Raw genomic sequence first — 19474 nt, forward strand, 5'->3', positions numbered from 1 at the left:
CACTGAAACAGGGCTAGCTGAACAATAGTCAAGGCAGGGAGGGGAAGCCGAAAAAAAGCAAAAAAAGGGTGTCCACAGCTGCCTCCTGCACGTTTTTCCTCCAGCTGCAGGCATGCTCAGTTTTGAGTCCTGGCACAGTTTTGAGTTAACACTCACAATGAGTATTTGGAGGTCCTTAAAGAGGCAAAAATCTGGAGTTCATGAACCCAAGAGAGCAGGCCATGTGCTCTCCCTAAAGAGCACAGAGTTTGTCTCAACAGAAGTTCAAGCAGATTCTGAAGTCCCTCATACTTTACTTTTTTGGAAGTATGTGTTATCTGTCAGCTTAATTAGACCAGCTGAAAGGAATCCTTTCCAGCACAAAGCGAAGGCTGCAGTGTGGAACTGTACACCACCACAGCAAACCCCTGATGACACATCCCATGACAGCATCCCTTCCTCTCCAGGAGCAGAAAATGGGAAGATGCGCCAGTCTGGAGAGACAGCAGTACCTATAAACACACTATAGACACACTTAGAGCATTATGGAAGGCAACGGCACTTAAATTTAAACACAAAAGCACACGACTACAGCGCGCTTAAGCAAGCTATGAACTGAGAAGTCAGAGTCAAACAGGAGTTTTCACGTGTGCCATACATATTTAAATCCCTCTGTTCTTCGCTGATAGGCACAGCAGATGACAGCTTCTCCTGGGGGTCTGGTGTGCCAAAGCATGGTGGCAGTCAGAAATGCTGTAGGGAAGCACTTGATCCACGTGAAGAAAGAGTTTCAAAGCAGAACATGATGTTCACCCACACGGAACAGACAAGATTCGTTTAATTCCCAGCACATAATGTTGAAGTGGGGAAAGAGCTTCTGCCTGTGATCATACCACACCAGCTCAATGACCTCAGAGACAAGCCTTAAAGCAGAATCCTTAACCAAAAACATACCGCGATCATCACCATAAAGAGAGGAGGAAGCTGACATCACAGTAAATTAAAAACTCATCCCAAACCCCAAAGGCTGAAGGACTCCCTTTGCCAGGAAGAGACTCTGTGGTGACAAATGGATAACGGAACTGAAAACGGTGTCTGCAGATTCATGACATGAGGCGTAACTTCAGATTTCAGTTGTGTATAGGCGGATCTAGAGGGTGAGATTCAACCATCAACACATGGAGATAGATGTAACTTTCTGAATCACACAACCCTGATGCTTTAAGAGACGGGTAGGTGGAACCAATTTAGTCTGGTTTTTTTTTTTCCTGCTCTTGTCCCTCCTGTCAGTACTCACACCCTGGAGTGAGTGGCTCTATTCTCCCAGAAGGAACAGAGAGCTTACGGTCCACATGCACACACAAGACAGAACTGGATGAAGCATCAACATCCAGAACACATCTGCAAAACCCAGGAAATGCGAAGGCTGGAGGGAGTAACTCTTCACATTTCCTTTAATGGGAATCACGCAACTCATTTTCAAGCCAGACTTGAAACACTTAATTCAGAAGATGTGACCGAAGCTAACAGAGGCAGAAGTCTCAGAACACATTTTATGTAAGAACCCAAAAACTGTAGACGCCACCCCCACCACAGATAGGTACATTTTTCAAATGTGCCATTTATACGTGAGCAATCATTTAATGACTGTGATCGTTTGCATAGCAGTGCTTACGTGCTTGTAGCTTCTCGGCTTCAATACGCAGGAAGCTGCCCCCTGTGTTTGTCTGTTCCCTTACGTTCCAAGTACTCAGCTGGCTGAGAGACCCTTTGCTCTTTCTCGGAGTTCGTAATAAAAACCCCAGACTAACGAGCGGTTTGTAACTGCTCACAGTGAAATGAATAATCCAGTCAGCTACAAAAAAATATTTGTTTCCCTTCAGAAGGCCACAAAAGGTTGAGTACCTTTTCAAAAAGAGCAAATCCAAAATGCATCCAAATGAGACAAAACTGCAAATCCAATACACACAGATGTGGGGATCACTGGAGATCAGTCGGCTGTCGCTGCTCCTGGTTTCCAACTGTCTCAGCATCACGAGTTAAGCACAGAGCCATCTCAGCAGCATATGCTGTTTACAGCACTCGGCAGACACGATCTGCCAATGCCCTTGTGAGACTGGTGGATAATTTCACAAAATGGCAAGCTCAGACTGAGTTTAGGACAAAGAGTGGGTCCTAATGCAAGTCCAACCTGATTGCTGACCATAGGCTCGCTGTGCCAGATCCACCATTTTGGCTACCAGTAACAGCAATTCACCTTTTCATGCTCAAAATCTGTTATGGATGAGGGACTGGAGCAAGCCCTGAGGAAAGCAACGAGGAAATCTGGGACCATTCTGCATAGTTGAAACACCTAATGGGAAACTTCAAACCTGGAGTTATATTCTTATTTCAATCCCACGGAAAATTCTCATCCTGTCAGCTTCAGGTGTGAGCATCAAGGGGTGGAAGCTGAAGACACTGCTGGTGAGCAGACTACAACGCACGGCCTGGTTTTACTGCTGCCTTCTGCACAACAGTGCGCCGACTCACGCCACCGCAGGCAGCTACGCGGCTGCACCTGCTGCCTATGGTAGCTATTAACAAAAGATGAACAAGGATTAATTAGCTTCTGTGGGCAGCTTTCCAGTTGCCCACAGAACCTTGAGCACAAATTGATTCGAGATCCTTGCCATCACTTCCTCTTTCCTGGCCAACATCACCACCTGGCACACCGGGTTCGGCGGTGCGCTGCTCCCAGCGATGTGCAGGGCGGGAGCCTCTAACACCGGCTGCTAACGGCTCACGGCGCTGGGGCAGCACTGCTGGGGCTTTCGCCTTCAAAACTGGGCGAGGAAAGGACACTTGTCCACAGCCTCAGGGACTCAAGAGTGTTTCACTCACAAATCTCGGTGCTGCAGAAAACTACAAAATGATTTAAAAAAAAAAAGACTAAAACACAGTATTAGCCAAAAGAGCCAGTTTCTCCACTCCCACCAGTTTTGGGGGCTGGTTAACAAGTCAGTAAATACCTTGAAGTCCCTTTGCACCAGCAGTAAACTAGACCTGCAAACTGCCAGTGTGTTACTAACTGACCCAAAGCGAAGCGATTTCTGATTACGTAACGTGGTTCACTTCCAACAGCAAGCTAAACCGTCGGTACCTCCTCCACCCTGTACGCTTCACTCACAAAGAACATGCAAGGACAGAGACAGCCCCAACTCTGCTTTTCAGACAGAAGCATTCAGAGAAAAACTTGTAAATATCAGCACAGAAACTATATTCATACTCATCCGATCAACAAATCAAACCACATACCACAAGAGATCATAAGATTAAGTATAAGCAAAAAAGTCTGACTAGTGATAAACCCACAGGATAAAAAAAGTGAGGAAACATAGTTGTGGGACCTATCTGAGTAATGGATTGGAGTAAAACTCCTCCTTCTTTGCTGAAATTCATGAGACTGATTAGTTCACTCTAAATTATTTACTCAGCTATAGCCACAAGGGAACATATTTGGAGGCAGGGTGGAATTCCTATGGTATTTGCAGTTTTTCATGAGTAAACCTTTGAAAGGGAATTAATTACACTGAAAACTTTAAGTCGGATGGAATCTGCCCATATACAGTCAGACATGGCATCTGCCTCCTCATCCAGTCTACAGATTCATTACCCAGCCTATGGGTGCAAATCTTATTTGCATGTGCATATAGAGTCACCTGGCAATTTTTTTGTTGCTGTAATGAAAATTTGTCCCTACTCTGACTCTCAGTTCTCAGACTTCTCAGCCCATTAGCTCTTCAGCCCACACAGTTATAAACTGCTGTCGGTGGGAGAGCAGGAAGCAGGAAGTTGGACCACCCCTCTCCCCAGCTTACCGGGTATAGTAGGAATCCACACCCAGAGCCTCCCGCACACTGGCGATGTACTGTTCCAGTGCGGAGTTTGTCGCTGTTTGCAGGGTCATGCTGTTGGCTTCATGGAAGTCCCCGGCATTTTCCGTCAGGCTGTCACCCAGATAACACTCATGAAACTTCAGAATTCCTGCAAGGCACCACAATCATGAGGTTATTTCTGCAAGATGGGAAGAGTGCTGCCAGCACTGCACATAGGCAGGTGGCACAGCCCCTGGCATTCAGCACATCCAGCACAACTGAGGCAAGGCATTCCATGCCATGTCTCCACAGGGCATTTCCAGCATTCTGTATTACAGCCTTGCTTTCAAAATCTGGTTTTCTACTTTGCAGATGATGGCTCAAAGGAACGAAGGAAGAGCAGTGCTTTTATGAGATGCTCAGAATGCATTTGCTATTGCAGCACTCACATAAATTACAAAGCAGATCTTTCATACAAGCACCTACCAGAGTAATTCGCATTTCAATAGATGCGTATGAAAAATACCTATTAGCAGCCTCTGACCACATAAATCGAACACACAAGTCACACACTGAACAAAAGTGTTATTTCTACAGCAGAACCTCCTCACATCACACACAGATTTTTCATTTCATTCATATGCATGAAAATACATTATATACAAAGAAAGAAAAAGATGGATTAACGCACAGTAAAATACCAAAATATAGCACTTCACAATGGGTAAAGCGGATAAAGGACACTCGCTGTTTTGTGAGTGTGAATTCTTAATTCAACTATTACTGCAGATAAAACCTTCCTCCACTCAGAGCAGCATATCCTTCCTGATGTAATTAATTCCACAGCCTGTGATCAACAGTAAAAGGCTGCACTGGATGCCTTGTTTGCCTTGACAGCATAAATTATTAAACCAGTTAACAAGACTGGAGGAATAAACAATAAAGCAACTCTTTCTGCAGCAACAGCAGCAAATACAGAATCAGTGAAGAGGCTCTAAGGTACCATTTCAGTGGGACAATCAGGATCCTGGGCTGCCACTGAAGCTACTCTCTCCACCAGCAGTAAAAGAACAAGAAGAGGTCACTGTACCTGGGCTGGAGTCACTATTGAAGAGCTCCCCAGCAAAGATGCTCAAGTGGAACCCCTGAAGCACCGCAGTCCCTCTCCTTCCCAACACCTGACACTGCCTTCGAGGAGGCAGTCACAAACCCACGTACTTAAAGAGTGCAACTGCTTTTCTGCAAGACCAGTCTGGGCAAGGAGGATGCTGGTCATGAAGCCTAGTGGCAAACACCACACTTCTGATCCACGTAATTTCAGTAAGCTCAGCTTGGTATTAATACTACAGAATTACTGGCATTTTACTGTGCAAACGACAGACCTGAAGAGCCACTTAGCAACAGGATCATAGAATCATAGAATGGTTAGGGTTGGAAGGGACCTCAAAGATCACCTAGGATGCATAGCAGGACAACACTATCTTACACTTACACATGCAACATTGCAAAACGCCCCCAAAACATGTATCTTCCAATCACTGTCATCCCATTGGAAGTCTGCCATGTGTGAATGTTTGCTTCCCTTCCCAAAGCATTTTTGGTGCAATCTAAATAGTGCTTTTTATCTCTTTAGCTTTGTCACGGTGAAGGGCTGCAATTATTAAATTATATCCAGAAAGAACTCATGAAAATTTACAGTCATCGCTTTATTAGATAATGAACAACAGCTGTCTGCAAAAAGCAATCCTCTTCAAATTAATCCTCCTTGCTCCTCTGTGATAAGTGTTTCCACATTCATACAAGGAGAATTCAGAGGATCAGGCAGTTCAATGGCATATCAGGAAGTGGGGATGCCCTTCTGTTTTCTGCAATCCACTTCAGTGAATAAATGTCAAAAGCTTTTGGAAGGATAAAGCACAGAAATATAATTAAAGTAGGGATTCTTATGCATAGAAGATTCTCACAGAGCCAACATACTTAGAATCTCATTACTGCTCTGCTCTGCCCTGTGGGAAATATGTACAGATTGGAGGTTGAAAAACTGAAATATTAAACACATGAAACACTTCCTTCTCCAGGTGAACATCAAAGCACTGAATAAGCACTTCTGTGTCGTTACTGCTGTGGCTATACCACAGTTTTCAGTCTACTCAGCTCTAAGGTACTAAATGGAAAGGATTCCCTCATACATTCACTCTGGTCCCAGATGCACTCCTACCTACAAATGGTACAATCCTCCCTTTGTAAGGCTTGTTCACAGGCTCTCACCTCCAAAAAGGACCTCACCTGCCCCAGGAGCCAGCAGCCAGCTGTACAGATAACCTGCAGCCAGTGAGTAGTAGAGAACAAGTCCCCGCTGGCCATTCACTGTCTCCAGGACCTGGTCAATGGTCACTGGAGAATAGGGATCAGAGTCCTGCTGCCCAGTCTGTCGTTCCACCAGCAGGTCAGCAAATGCCCTCGTTCGTCCTCTCTCTGCTACTGCCAAAGCTTCATCGTGGTGACCTGAAAAGACAAAACCATCACTCAGACCTGACGCCAACGCGGTCTGCAGCACAATGTGCAGAGACAGCTGCTATTCCAACTCAAACTAAAACCTGGGGAAGCAGGGTCACAGCTCTTGTTTCTGCAAAGAGTAGTCTCTGCACTGTAACACAGTCCCACAGATCATGCTGGCTGCAGGGAGTAACACGATGTATGGGAAAACAGGCCACAGAAAGGCAAATGAATGGAGGAAGCAAGAAAGAAGATCCAAAGGTGCCTGAAACCCAAAGCAGGAGACCCTTATTTCTGTCCTGGCAAAGAAAGGCCGTGTGTGTTGGACAGACGAGGAGTGAAGGACGTATCATGAACTGCCTCCCCACAACTCCACTGGAACTCTTGGCATGAGCTAGCAGTTCAGACTCAGCACACGACGGCACCTCTTACCGAGACTGACAAGCACTCGCTGCAGGGCCTGATAGGAGGATGTCTGCAGGTCGAAGAGTGACAGTTTGTAATCTGTGCTCAGCTGCACCTCATGTCGGATGGTTTCGAACAGTGCCGAGGCGCGGTACAGCTGGGAGGGAAAACAGCCACAGTGACTTCCTTACCGACACAGCACGAGGCACTGGCTGCGAGAGCACGAGGATCCAGGATCCTCGGGCAGGGGAGGTCTGCCTCGGACAGCCCCTCGGCACGGCAGCATCCCTGGCACAGGGGAGGCGACTGCGGATGGAGCAGGAAGGCACATGGGCCTGAGTGGGCTCAGCGCGTTACACACCTTTCCCAGGACACAGCAGACATTCCCTCCCCTGAGAATGGAATGACCCGAAGGGCTCAGCAGACACGACCCACCAGCACAGGGCAGCCCACGGCATACCTGGTGCTGAGACTCCTCCAGGTTCCCACTCGCCCAGAGGGAGAGGCCAAGGCCATGGCGGATTTTGGCTTCATCTTCTCTGCGCCCCAGCTGCTCTGCCAGCCTCAGTCCTGAAAAGGAGTCGGAGTGAGAGAGGGACGAAGGGGAGAAGGGGCTCGGCAGCCGGGCAGAGCGCTCCTGCCCCAGCAGCCCGGCCAGCTGCCGGCTCAGTCCCCTGAGACACACTCAAGTAAGCCCCTGCCAGGAAGTTCAGCTTCTAAACCTTAGAAGCTACGCAGAAAAAAATCACCCTGAGCTGCCCAACACTGCCAGGAAATACACGTCTTGCCACATCACTGGCTCGTTTCCCACCAGCTCTCCCAGCCTTCTGGCAGGCTCCTCGTGGTGCACAGACTGAGCCGGAGCAGAGGGCAGGGTTCCTGGCGTGACAACCTGGAGTTCGTTTCACTTTCAGCAGCACCTTCTTGTGTCATCCCCCTTCCACCACACTCCAAAACCTCTCGCCTCCACAGGCCCTGCTGACACCAGGGACACCTCCTCTCAGGCACCTCAGCTTTCCCATGGACTGGGGAGCGGGGGCCCTGGCCATGACCACGCAGCTCAGCAGCAGCCAGCATTTGCAGGCTTTTCAGGAATTCTACATCACACCAGGAGAAGGAGCTATGTTTAATTTCTCCCCCTCCAACTTCACTGAATTCCTTCAGCATACTGGAATCCTGCCGGGGTCAGTTTCAGGAAAACCAGACTAACTGATGTAATTAATCCTTCAGCTTCCAGCTTCAGCCAGCCCAGCTATGCTGCTCCTCTCCTCCATCACAGCCACCACCCTGAGCAGATGCCGCCTGCACGCTGGAATCCCTTGCAGCAGCACAACTCACAAGCCAGCACTGGCCCAGCAGCAGCAGATGGATTCTGGACACGGGGCTGAACCTCCCTCACCTCCCTATCAAACCCAACTTGTTTTCACTCACAGCTTGGAGGATGCTCATCAACCTGGTCTTGGAAAAGCCAGGTGGCCATCAGCAAGGCACATGTTAGTTTGAGACCTGCTCCAGGAGCCGAGATCCATCACGACCTGATGTGGTTTTCCCAATGTGGTTTTTTGCAATGCTATTTATGGAGAAGGTTTACACCTTCTAGGCTCAGGCCCAATATAAACAGCCTCTGCCAGGTGCAGTCTGGATTAAACCAGAAGCCCTCAGCAAGGCACAGACTGTGCTCTGCGATGCTTTGTCTGCAGGATGCCAGGAGGGCTCCAACTGACATGGGGTGCTGACCGTAACAGCCCGCTTGGACAGCTCCTTACACCGATGCTCAACAGCAGCTACGGACGTCTGCAGGAGCTTTTGCATCAGAGGCCACTGTCAAACACGTCCTCTTAGTGCCACGCTCACAGCACCTCGCTTCTCTCCATGTCTTCAGGCCTCCCTCCTGTCCCCCCGCACCTACTGCTACATGCTGTGCCGCGTAACTCAGCCTCTTACCTTCCTGCAGGTACATGACAGCCTGCGAGTAGTTCTGCAAGGCGTGGTGAGTCCTCCCCAGGCTGCTGTACGACACAGTCTTGGCGACAAGGTCGTTCATTTGCGCTGCAATGCTGAGGTGCTGCTCCTGGTACACCACCGCCCTCTCGTAGGTGCCCAGGGACTCGTAGGTCAGGCCCAGGTTGCCGTAGGCCCGGCCCTGGCAAGTGGGGTTGTTGGTCTCCTCCGCGATCTGCAGGTCCAGCTGGTGATACTGCAGCGCTGTGTCGTACTCGCCCATCTGCTGGTACACCCCGCCGAGCCCGCAGGCAGCATCGCTCTCCAGCGCGCGGTCCTTCACCTCCCGAGCGATGCTCAGCTGGCGCTCCAGGCACGAAATGGCTTGCTCGTAGTTGCCCAGCTGGCTGTGCAGGCTGCCCAGCTCCCCGTACGCCTGTGCCTTGTTGAATGCCTCCCCCAGCTCGTGTGCCACCACCAGCCTCTTCTCAAAGCACACCAGAGCCTGCTGCAGACTTCCCATAGCCCTGCGAGGGAAGAAAACAACAGCGTTTATTTTGCCAGTTTTCCTGAAAGAAGATGTGTTGTCATTTCCTCTAGAGGCCAACTCAAACCTTTCAGGCAGAGACAAATGCTCCCCTCAAGAGACATCGCCGGTACCTATGGATCAACCTCCTCCTTCTGCAACCCTCTAAACTTAATCTTCCTTGCAGGGCAGAGCAAAATCAGTGTCATTACTTGAGCCAGCAGCACAGTCCTCAGCACCCAGAGGACTCTGTTACTATGCCACACCCCCATGCACGTGTACAAGGGCCACACACGGACACTCCACTGGTAACACAGCGCGTCCATCTGTACGTGTACCCCACTGTCTGTCATTAGAACACATACGCCGTGCTCCTTACCTGTGCCCGCTGCCCAAGCCCCGGTAGGCCTTTGCCTGATCTTGCATACGGTTCAAGCTTTGAGCCACGGACAGGTACTGTTCATAATACTTTATAGCTTCCTCAAAATCTCCCAGAGCCTCATAACAATCTCCCAGGTTCCCATACGCTCGTCCCCGATCTAACACAGATTCATTTCCGCTGAGCTGCTGCAGCATGGCCAGCTGCTGTTCAAAGTAGCCAATAGCTTCCTCCATGACATTCATGTTCATCTTGGTGATGCCCATGTTACCATAGACTTGGGCTTCTATGCTGGGGTCCTTCAACTTCTGCCCGAGCTCCAGCTGCTCTTCGTAACACTTGAAGGCCATGGTGTACTTCCCAAGCGACATGTACACTGCAGCAAGGTGACCATGTGCTCTGCATTCACCCGGCATATCTCCCAGCTCCTGGTACACCTCCAGCTCCTGCGTGTGGTAACCTAAAGCCTTGTCACACTTCTGTATCATCCTGTACGCAGAGCCCAAGGCTGCATAGGCACTGGCTTCCAGTCTCCTGTCTTTAGCGTGATGGGCTAAGCTCAACTGCTGTTCATAAAACTTTATTGCACCATTTACGTCTTTTTTACAGACAAAAATATCCCCCAAGTTTCCCAGAGCTCGGAATTTGGCCTGGGAATTGTTCAGAGACTGGGCCAGGGACAACAGATACTTTTGACACTCCTCTGCTTTGCTGAAGTCCATCAAGGCTTTGAAGGCCAGGCCCAGGTTGCAGTAGGCTTTAGCTTGGCTCAGCTTGTCATGAAGATCCTTTGCTAAGGCAAGATCCTGCTCGTAGTACTTAACAGCTTCCTCGTAGTTCCCGAGGCAGTAATGAGCATAGCCAAGGTTATGGCAAACCTTCCCCTCCCCTTCCATGTCCTGCAGATCCGGGGACAAGCGCAGGTACTGCTCATAGTAGGGAGCTGCCTGCACGTACTCTCCACGTGAGCAATGGAAGTTGCCCAAATTGCTGAGGGCCCGTGCTTCGCTCTGGATGTCTCGCAGCTCCCGGGCAATGTTGAGGTGATTTTGGTAGTGTTGCAGGGCACGGTCATGGGCACCCAGCGCTTGATAGGCAACCGCCAAGTTCCCGTGTGTAGATGCCTGGGAGGCACGGTCGTTTACTTCCATGGAAATCTGCAGCTCCTGCCGGTGGTACTTGACAGCCTGGTCGTACACGCCGAGCGCGTTGTAAGCGTTGCCCATGTTGCCGTAGGCCCGGCCCTGCGCCGCGTAATCGCTGAGCTCCTGAGCTATGGACAGGTGTGCCTTATGCAGCCGCAGTGCAGTGTCATAGTCGCCTTTCATCTGGTGAATGATTCCTGAAAAATAACAGAAACAGGCTCAACAAGAACATTCCGACCCGTTATCCCTTCCGCAACACCTGCCTGCAGCCTGGCCCGACCCAGGCTCTGCCCGGCAGCCCCGCGCCTCCTCCGCAGCACCCTGGCACGACCCTTCCCAAGCACACTGCTCCCTGCTCCTACCAGCCAAATCCCACAGCAGGTTTTATGTTACACATGAAGTACACGTTCACCACAACAGCTGGACAGTCTGGCCTTATAAAATGCCCGTTTTCTTTCTTAATTACGCTACTTCTTTTTTTTTTCATTAGTGATACCTGGCAACGCCAGAGCTCCGACTCAACAAACTGAGCGAGAAAGATTTGCATTTGCTTTTCAGTTTCAGTCAAAACAAGTTGCACTTGCTACGAGACGTGAGAAAAGGAGCTCTCAATCTGCTGATATTAAAACTTACGCTTCAGTTAAACTCCGTGCTAACAATACACGCGGCTCCTTCGCAAACCCTCGTCAACAGGTCTGGAGATCCAAGAGCTACTGCAGGAGGCCCTGCAAACACGGATCCTGCGGATTTGTCACAGTTACTTGATAATCCAAAGATAACTTCAGGTCTTTCCCTGCCCCTAAAAGAAAACAGCTTCCGATTTCCATCTCCATATCACAACCCATGTGTTGAGAGGGAAGAGACGTGGAGGGTCAGGAGGCAGCTGCCTTTTGCAGCCATTGGCAAGCGCAGCATCCTGCCACCAGGCCCTGCGCATCAGCCTCCTCGTGGTTTGTGCTTTTGAAGAGAAATTTGAAGACAGAGCTTCCCAAGTGAGCCTGGAATATAAGGGCTGAAACTTGCTTTCTGGAGGTATTTGGACCTTGCAGATTCATTTTTTAAACTCACGCAGGATCGAAAGCCCAAGCTCCATTATGTCAGCATGAAGCATTCTGGCTGATTACCTGTATTTCTATTAAAGCAAGTCAGTCAAAAATTCTGCTCACTTTACTCCTAACATGAGGCTTCGGGAGAATGCAATCTGGAAAACACAGGCAGAACAAAGGAGGCTCAAAACAGCAGATACGTGGCTGCTTATGACAGTTTGTTTTTCTCTCCCCCTGCACTGCAGTCACGATCAAAGCTCCAGCTCATGGCAGGAGGGACCCCCTGGTGTCTTAGTCCAGCTCATGGCCAAAACTCTCCTTAGCTCCAGTGAGCCTGCAGCTCTAATTGATCAGCATCAGCTACTGCATCTCTAGCTGATACATGCTGATGTTTCCCTCCAGTATGATGAGGGAAGGATGGCATGAACTATGCTAAGTGACCCCACACAAATATTTGGCCCTCCATCTCCCATCTGAGAAGAGAAGAAGCTGTCCAGTGAATTGATGTATTTCCAGTAAAGAGAGACAAATGCGATTCCTGTTAGATGCAGAAGAGTTAACCCATTTGCAGACCGACGCTGGTGTAACCGCAGAGGTGCATGAATCCTAGAAATTATTTTCACCATCAGAGCACCAAGGCTGCAGAACAGCCCTACAGTAGGATAGTGAAGCAAACAAAACATGGTTAGTTTATGAATCACGGTATTAGCATCACATGGCATGTGCAGCAACAGAAGACTGGATTCAATGACTCAGGAGGCATCTTCCACTTCTCTTAGTTTAATCATAGATTCCCCTGGTAACTATGAGCTTCTACAGCTTTTCTGGGAGTGTATCTGAGGGCAGCAACGACCACTCATGGGCCAAGGAATTACAGTGAGAACATGGACATCCCTTATTGCTGGAGCACACACTGCCTCAAATACACACTGTTTACCTCTGCGAGTTGCAGCTTCCACTGCCATGGTGCTGCACAGCACACAGACCATTTGCTCTTGGGCCACCCTCTCAAAAATGCTTATACCACCAAATCATGACATCAGCAATAAATATCCCAGGCAGAAGTGGCTGCTGTAGGATGTGAAAGAACTCATCAGCAGGACTCACTATAAAATCACATTCATAGATCATTTCCTTATGCTTCATTAATCCCAAGTGTGTCATGCTGAGAAATAAAACAGAGTCTTACTTCTCAAGGAACAGAGTAGGAAAAATATCACCAGGACACTGCCAGGAGCTACCAGCCACAACAGCATTACTGAGATTCACAGATGCCAACAGCCTCAAACAGAGAGGAACCGGACAGGCTGGAAGGTCAGACACCTGGAGGAACTCAGAATAGCATGCAGACCTTTCCCACTACACGGCTGGAAACATCCACCCACCCAGGTCTTACAGAGGTACAGGGGCGCAGTCTGCCAGAGACACACGGGCTCCATGGACTGGCTGCTGAGACCACCGAGCCTTGTTGTCCTAGCTCCTGGAAACAAGAGCAATCACCAGTTCACTCCCCAGCTGTGCTGTTGCTACTCAGTGGGGTCCCATCATCCTTTCTGCACAAGCTGCTGTCCCTGCCCTGATTTCCAAGCATCCCGTTCTGTCTCTCTCCCATCAAACGGCAGCTGTGTTTTCCCACCCTGAGTCCATCCTCAGCTACACGCTTAAACAAAATTCTTGTCACAGCCAGAAAGAAACTTGGCCCTGGACTACAGACATGCAGCTTGCTCCGAGGCGATGCAGGCTCTACACCTTGCTACTAGTTTCATGTACGTTTTATCTGCGATCCATGTCAAGCGTGAGCTGTTTCATGTTCTTTCCCATGTCCTACACGATGCAAAGTCCTTAGCTTCAATCTTTGGCAACAAAACAATTGCAAGAAACAGACCAGATGCCTCTTAGGAAAGAAAGAGGCTCATTTTGGGTTGCAAGGGATTCTGCTCAACTGGAACATGCAATAATTATTTAAAGTTCATCCCCTCAAATCCAGATCAGTTTCCAAGTTGGTATCTTAGAAATCAAGACGACACCCAAGCAGGTCTGGCCTGTGATTTGGTGCTTCTGCTGTCCACATGGCACTGAGATGGAAAAATTTGGGCTGAGAAAAACATCTGCAAAGCTGACTGTCTGCAAGAGGTGTTGGAGCAGCGTGGAATTCAAGTTCATGTTTTTTAAGGTGCCAGGTGCTAAAAGCAGATTACTGCCTTATATAGCGTAAAGCACCAAAATGGAACAAATTACATTAATTCACAAGCTTTCTTTCCTTAATGATGAATACAGTTAGAACTGAGTAGAAACCTGTGTAAGACATTGGCAAAATACTCAAAAAATTTACATTCTGCCTATGTAAATCACTGATTTTTCCAATTCAGGCAACAAATCGGTAAGATGAGAAAGTGTCAGACCAACTTTGGAACAGCCGTTGCAGCTCCTGTGCTGGAGCTCAGCAAGTGGTTACAGAGGAAGTCAAAGGGACCTCCAGTCTCCCACCAGCATCAGCCAGTGCAGAACAAACCTCTGCGTCATGATGGGGTCATGGCTGCACCACGGCCTCCAGCTCAGAGAAAGGTAACACCGCTCTGGACCGAGCCTGCTCTTTCGGAATGAAAGACGAACAGCTGAAAGTTGAAACAGAGCAAAAGTGCTTCTGAAGCTCACCCGTGTGGTGGGACAACCACATCCCAGCGCCCTCGGGGTGGGCAGGAGAGCCTAAGAGCACCCACCGTCTGCCACGCGCTCCGATAGAACACAGCGGGCTGAGCGCCGTGAGCGGTGCGAGAGGAGGGCGTCAGTTAGAGCTGGTCCTTCAGCAACGAGGGAAGAGATGGTGAAATAACCACCAAAAATGCTTCAAGACAAAGGATCTGGCACCTTTGGACAACATGCCAAGCACACGATGGTAGGAATAGGGCGCTAAGCACCAAGGGAGAGACTTTAAACTGTGTTTTATTAATGATGTGAAGTGCTCTCTCTCCGTTGCAACGGGAACCCCTAAGGGCTGCGGAGGCTGAACAGCCAGCTCTCTACACGGAGCCTTGGCATTCGGAAACACCATCTGCTTTGTGAAGGCTGACAATCCGAGACTTCTGGTTAAACTCCACATCTCCTTGTTGTGAAGGGCTTGATAACTTGTGACTTGCCCTCAGTCCATTACCTTCCGCTTACCAAGTCACAGAGCGCATTACATCTCCCTGCAGAGCACTCCAGCAGCTGGGCCATGTTACAGCCTGTTCTGTCTTGCTCGGCATTAGATACTTCACTTCAGAGAGCTTTCCATCTAAATCAGGGAAATGCAAACAGAAAATTTCTGTTGCTTCAGCAAAGAGGCCAACTCTAACATTCTGGCTTGGAAACACAAATTTTGATACTTTTTTTTGCCTGTCAGCCTGGTTATTTCAATGAGGTCTTGTTTTGCATGTGGATTAGACGAAAGAGACAATTAAGACTTGACTTTTTAATTGGTACTGGATGCATTCTGAACAACAGTAACAGACTTCCTCAACAAGAACTGCATGTTCTCTTTCTTCAGTATAACTTAACTCTGACAGAGGAGACACGAAAATACAGCCAAATAACAGCTGAAACGTGAGATCCTGCATTCAGAAGCTAGGAAAACTATTCTAACACAAAGTGTAGAGTGGCTGAGTCAGCATACCAACTGAAAGTTATATTTAGGCTTAAATCCAAAAATCCAGCACAAGAAAAACCTTCTCTGCTGCACCAAATCTCTTTTTTTTTTTTTTTTTTAAGAAAAATTTCTGGAATTACATGCTGAAAACACCATTAAATCCAAAGCTGACATAAGATTAAAAACGATATTAAATGAATTTTCTAGTCCCAACTTGACTGATTTGAGCCTGCAAACCAGTGAGAGAATTTAACCCGCTACTGAGTACTGTGAAGGTGGAGGAACGAGAGCAAATTGCTTCCGCTCGCAGCCGTGCTTGTTTCATTCTGGGATGAGGCAAAGCGACGCGGTGAGCATCAGCACTCGCAGCGATAACAACCCATCTCGTCTCAACATTTCTGGTTTTTAATATGCTGAGTCAGACAGAAACAGACTACGCTGAACACACAGGCAGATCGAAGAAACGCTACAGAACTTGGATTACACTCTTTCTTCTAGCAAAAGAGCTGTGGTCTGCCCAAAGGCAAAGGGCTCACAAAAACAGGAGACAATATGGAAAACCCCAGATGGCTCATCACCACACTGATGGAGGGAATTAAAACAAAACCAAGTGACAGCTTCCACTTCCCCAGACTGCATTTCCTCCATTTCCTGGATTTGCTCAGAAAGAATCGGGGCAATTTCCCAGGAAGCAGCAAGTGCTTAAGAGGGGACGCGAATGAAGGCGGTTCTGATCTCCGAAGGTTTGCAGTGCTCTCAGAGCACATCCGCCCCCGTTTTGTAGGTGCTCACTGCTGAAAGCAGCTGTGCCATCTCCTGGTACCTATGCCAGCAGAACAGCCTGCACGCCCTCCGGTCAGCCTCCACTGGGAACAAAACACATCACATTAAGCTTTGGAGCAAGGGGAACTTTCCCCAAGTCCTGACCATGAGCTGGGAAGCCAGTGCATACCCCGAGCAGAGCCAAGGACAGAATCTCCCTCTCCCCCACCAAGGACCCAGAGTTTACACCTCCCCTGCTCCTCGCCTGGACAGCCTAAGGTCCCGTTCCTCCATCCTTGTCACAGACCAGTGGACCCCTCATGTCTCTGCATCTCCCCCCAGACCAGCCCCACACTGGCAGAAGAGATGGGGGATGTAGTCTGTGCTTTGCCAGATGCATCTACTGCTGTTGCCTGCGAAACCCCTCACATAAACACTGGAGGAAGCCAGAGGCAAGGCTCATCGCCATCCCCCTGCCCGTGGGGTGCCCTGCCACACACAGAAACCTTATCAATGCTCACTGCTCTCTAACGCTGAGCACCCACAGGCAACTTTTCCTCACAAACCTATTTTGCCTCACACATTTGCCCTAATTTGTAAGAAGAAGGAGATTTGCAACACTAATTAGAAAGCTAGGACTGGTTTGTGTTTCTTCAGTTCACCTTATCTTCTTCATTCAGCTCCTGAAGACTCAGCTATTAAGAGAAATTAAGTAATTCATCAAGCCCTTTTCAATTACCTGCTGATGATAACATCAGAGTACAATTAGCATCTAACAAATGAACCAAGTGCCAACTGCCAAGCAGAAGCTAATTTATAGCGTGGGGCAGGCTGCAAGAGCCGAGATTCAGGGGCTGCCAACAAACAGGTATTTTGTTACACCCCAAGAGCCCTGTTCTGCCACTCCCAGCCAGCTGAGAACAGCTGCAACATCAGCAGCACAAACACCACATCCCACGGCAGAGATGGAAACGCATCTTTGGCTGCTTCCACATCTGGCATTGCGAAGAAGCAGCAGGAATGGACTCCACTTTGCTGCAATTCAGTTCTTCCCAGCCTGCCAGTAGGATGCCGATGTCTCTCCGTAGAAGGACACGAGACTCCTACGCTCTATTATTTTTAACGCGTACATTCTGAAAACAAATGTAGTTGGGATCCGACCCACGTGTCTCCCAGCTTACAAGGCAGCAATACCTCGACACACCGCGCTGACAAGCTCCCAGGGAAACGGCCGGGTAACAAACCGCGTCACTTCTGGCCCTAGTGCAAGACTTACGTTTATTTCTGATACCTGAATGGCTCTTTGAATGCACTTTACCTTCTCATTCCCCTTCTGCCATGAGCTTGTGCTTTCTGGTGCCTTTCTGAGCAGGTTAATAATCGAACATGGGAAACAGAGCATGACCACACAATCTGCCAAGTGCCTGTTTAATTTATGAAGACAGTCTGGTAAAACTGGGCTAACTGGGACGACAGTACACAGCAAACCTCCTGCATCCTGGCAACGGCTTTGATAGTCACGGCTTTCCCTGACAAATTCTGCTCCGTGTCAGGGCCTTACCTAGATTGGAGGAGGCTCTGCCTTCAGCAGCTCGGTCCTGCAGGCTCTCAGCAATGTGCAACTGCTCTTCATGGTACTGCTTAGCCCTCTCCAGGTCCTGCATACATCTCGCCGCATGGCCCAGGCCAGCATAGGCTCGCATCTCAATGGCCTTCTCAGCCAGCTCTTGGGCCAACTCCAACACATAGTTGTGGTAGGACATGGCTTTGTCGAAGTTTCTCCGGTAGTGGTAAGCACTGCCTAGGTTGCTGTAGGCTCGAGCTTCCTCCCGCTTGTTCCCCAGCTCCTTGGCAATCTTAAGATGTTGTTCATGGCACTGCACCGCGTTTTCAAAATCCCCCATTGCGATGTACACGGCTCCCATGTTGCCCAGCTCCCGTGCCTCGGAGAGCTCATCTTTGGACTGCTTTGCAAGGAGGACACACTGCTTGTGGCTAGCCAGTGCGTTCGGATAGTCCCCGATGGCTGTGTACACGTGGCCCAGACTGCTCAGCGCTGAGGACGCTGCCTGCAAGGACAAGAGGGAGAAATTAAGTACAAGTATTCATGGAAATGAGTCAGATGGCCGCAGTCCAAGAAATCAAAGCCACAAAAGGCCATTCTGGAGAAAGAATGTGACTACCAGCTAGAAAACCTGCTCCCTGCAGTTCTGCACCCTTCAGGGCAGCCCCAACGGAGGCAGCAGGAACCAGGCTGGCTCAGGAGAACAGGGCTGGGATCACCTCTTTCTCTGAGGCGTACAGAGTGCGTGTGCACCTGGCGGACGGGAAGGACAGCACTGCAAAGATGCAGAGACCAGTGAGGAAACAGAAAGCGATCGCTGCAAAAACCTGTGCTCCAGCACCAGCCCGAGCTGCCTCACAGAGCTGCACTTCGCCTGCCGGCAGCCACAGCTCCGCTCCCCCCTCGCCACGCCTGAACATCTACACCGAGTCCCGCTAACGCAGCACACAATCCTGCGTACAGCAGCTCGTCAGAAAGCAGACAAATAACGATATTCACCTGCAGAGAACAGCACAAACGGATGCCTGTCCTGTTCCACCCTCCACCCAGTAAGCTCATGTGAAAGCAACAGACTCCTGAGGCCCTGCAGGCTGATCGAAAGCACTGTCAGAGACCAGCAGCAGAACGCGTGACTTCGCGTAACCACGCTGCAGGCTGAGCCACCACAAGGACTCTGCAGTCTCTTCTTTCCAGGCTAAAGAGCCATGGAATACCTGCTGCTGGAAAGCGCACACAGCTGCAGCCAGCACTCAGCTGGAAGAAGGGAGATGTCTCTGCTGCTCATCCTGCAGCACCAGTGGGCCCGTGTGCAGTCACCAACATCTTCAGGTACTTCTGCCTGGCCGACCACATCGCGCTCTGAAGAGCGCAGTTCTTACTGTGCAGCACCAGGGTCCTTCTAGCACAACATCACTTGTTACTGAGCCCCAACCAACCTTGGGACTGCAAGAAAAACAACAGTATTTCAGCAGCTGGAGCCTCTGTCCCCTGGGGACATCTTAAATAAATATGGATATTTGAAAAAATCCTGAGTTCTTACCACCAAGAAACTGCTGTATTTAACAAGACGCATCATCTGAGAATCAGATTCTTTTGCCCACTGCATCTACCAGGATGCAGGTCTTCCTTCCACCTGGCAGAGCCACAGCCTGCAAGCTGGAGAGTGAGGCACAGAGCCAAGAGAAGGGATGTGTTCCTTCTGCCTAATGCACATTCCGAAGCCCTGACCCCGCATCCTCCACGCTCCCT

The 19474-nt window shown here is 49.4% G+C and overlaps 1 protein-coding gene across 2 annotated transcripts in view; it reads right to left on the minus strand.

The window, feature by feature from the left end:
• TTC28 (tetratricopeptide repeat domain 28) overlaps positions 1–19474 on the minus strand; it is a 156944-nt gene that overhangs the window by 22042 nt on the left and 115428 nt on the right. For both annotated transcript variants that reach the window (XM_086623402.1, XM_086623403.1), the window contains exons 6-12: positions 17723–18230; positions 9584–10925; positions 8682–9205; positions 7198–7307; positions 6765–6894; positions 6123–6341; positions 3840–4005 (exon numbers count right to left, since the gene is read on the minus strand). In XM_086623402.1, coding sequence (XP_086479528.1) covers positions 3840–4005; positions 6123–6341; positions 6765–6894; positions 7198–7307; positions 8682–9205; positions 9584–10925; positions 17723–18230 — 2999 coding nt within the window. The remainder of the gene's footprint in view (positions 1–3839; positions 4006–6122; positions 6342–6764; positions 6895–7197; positions 7308–8681; positions 9206–9583; positions 10926–17722; positions 18231–19474) is intronic.

The sequence above is a fragment of the Tauraco erythrolophus genome, chromosome 19 (genome assembly GCF_009769465.1).
Source record: "Tauraco erythrolophus isolate bTauEry1 chromosome 19, bTauEry1.pri, whole genome shotgun sequence".
In the NCBI taxonomy this organism is placed as follows: Eukaryota; Metazoa; Chordata; class Aves; order Musophagiformes; family Musophagidae; genus Tauraco; species Tauraco erythrolophus.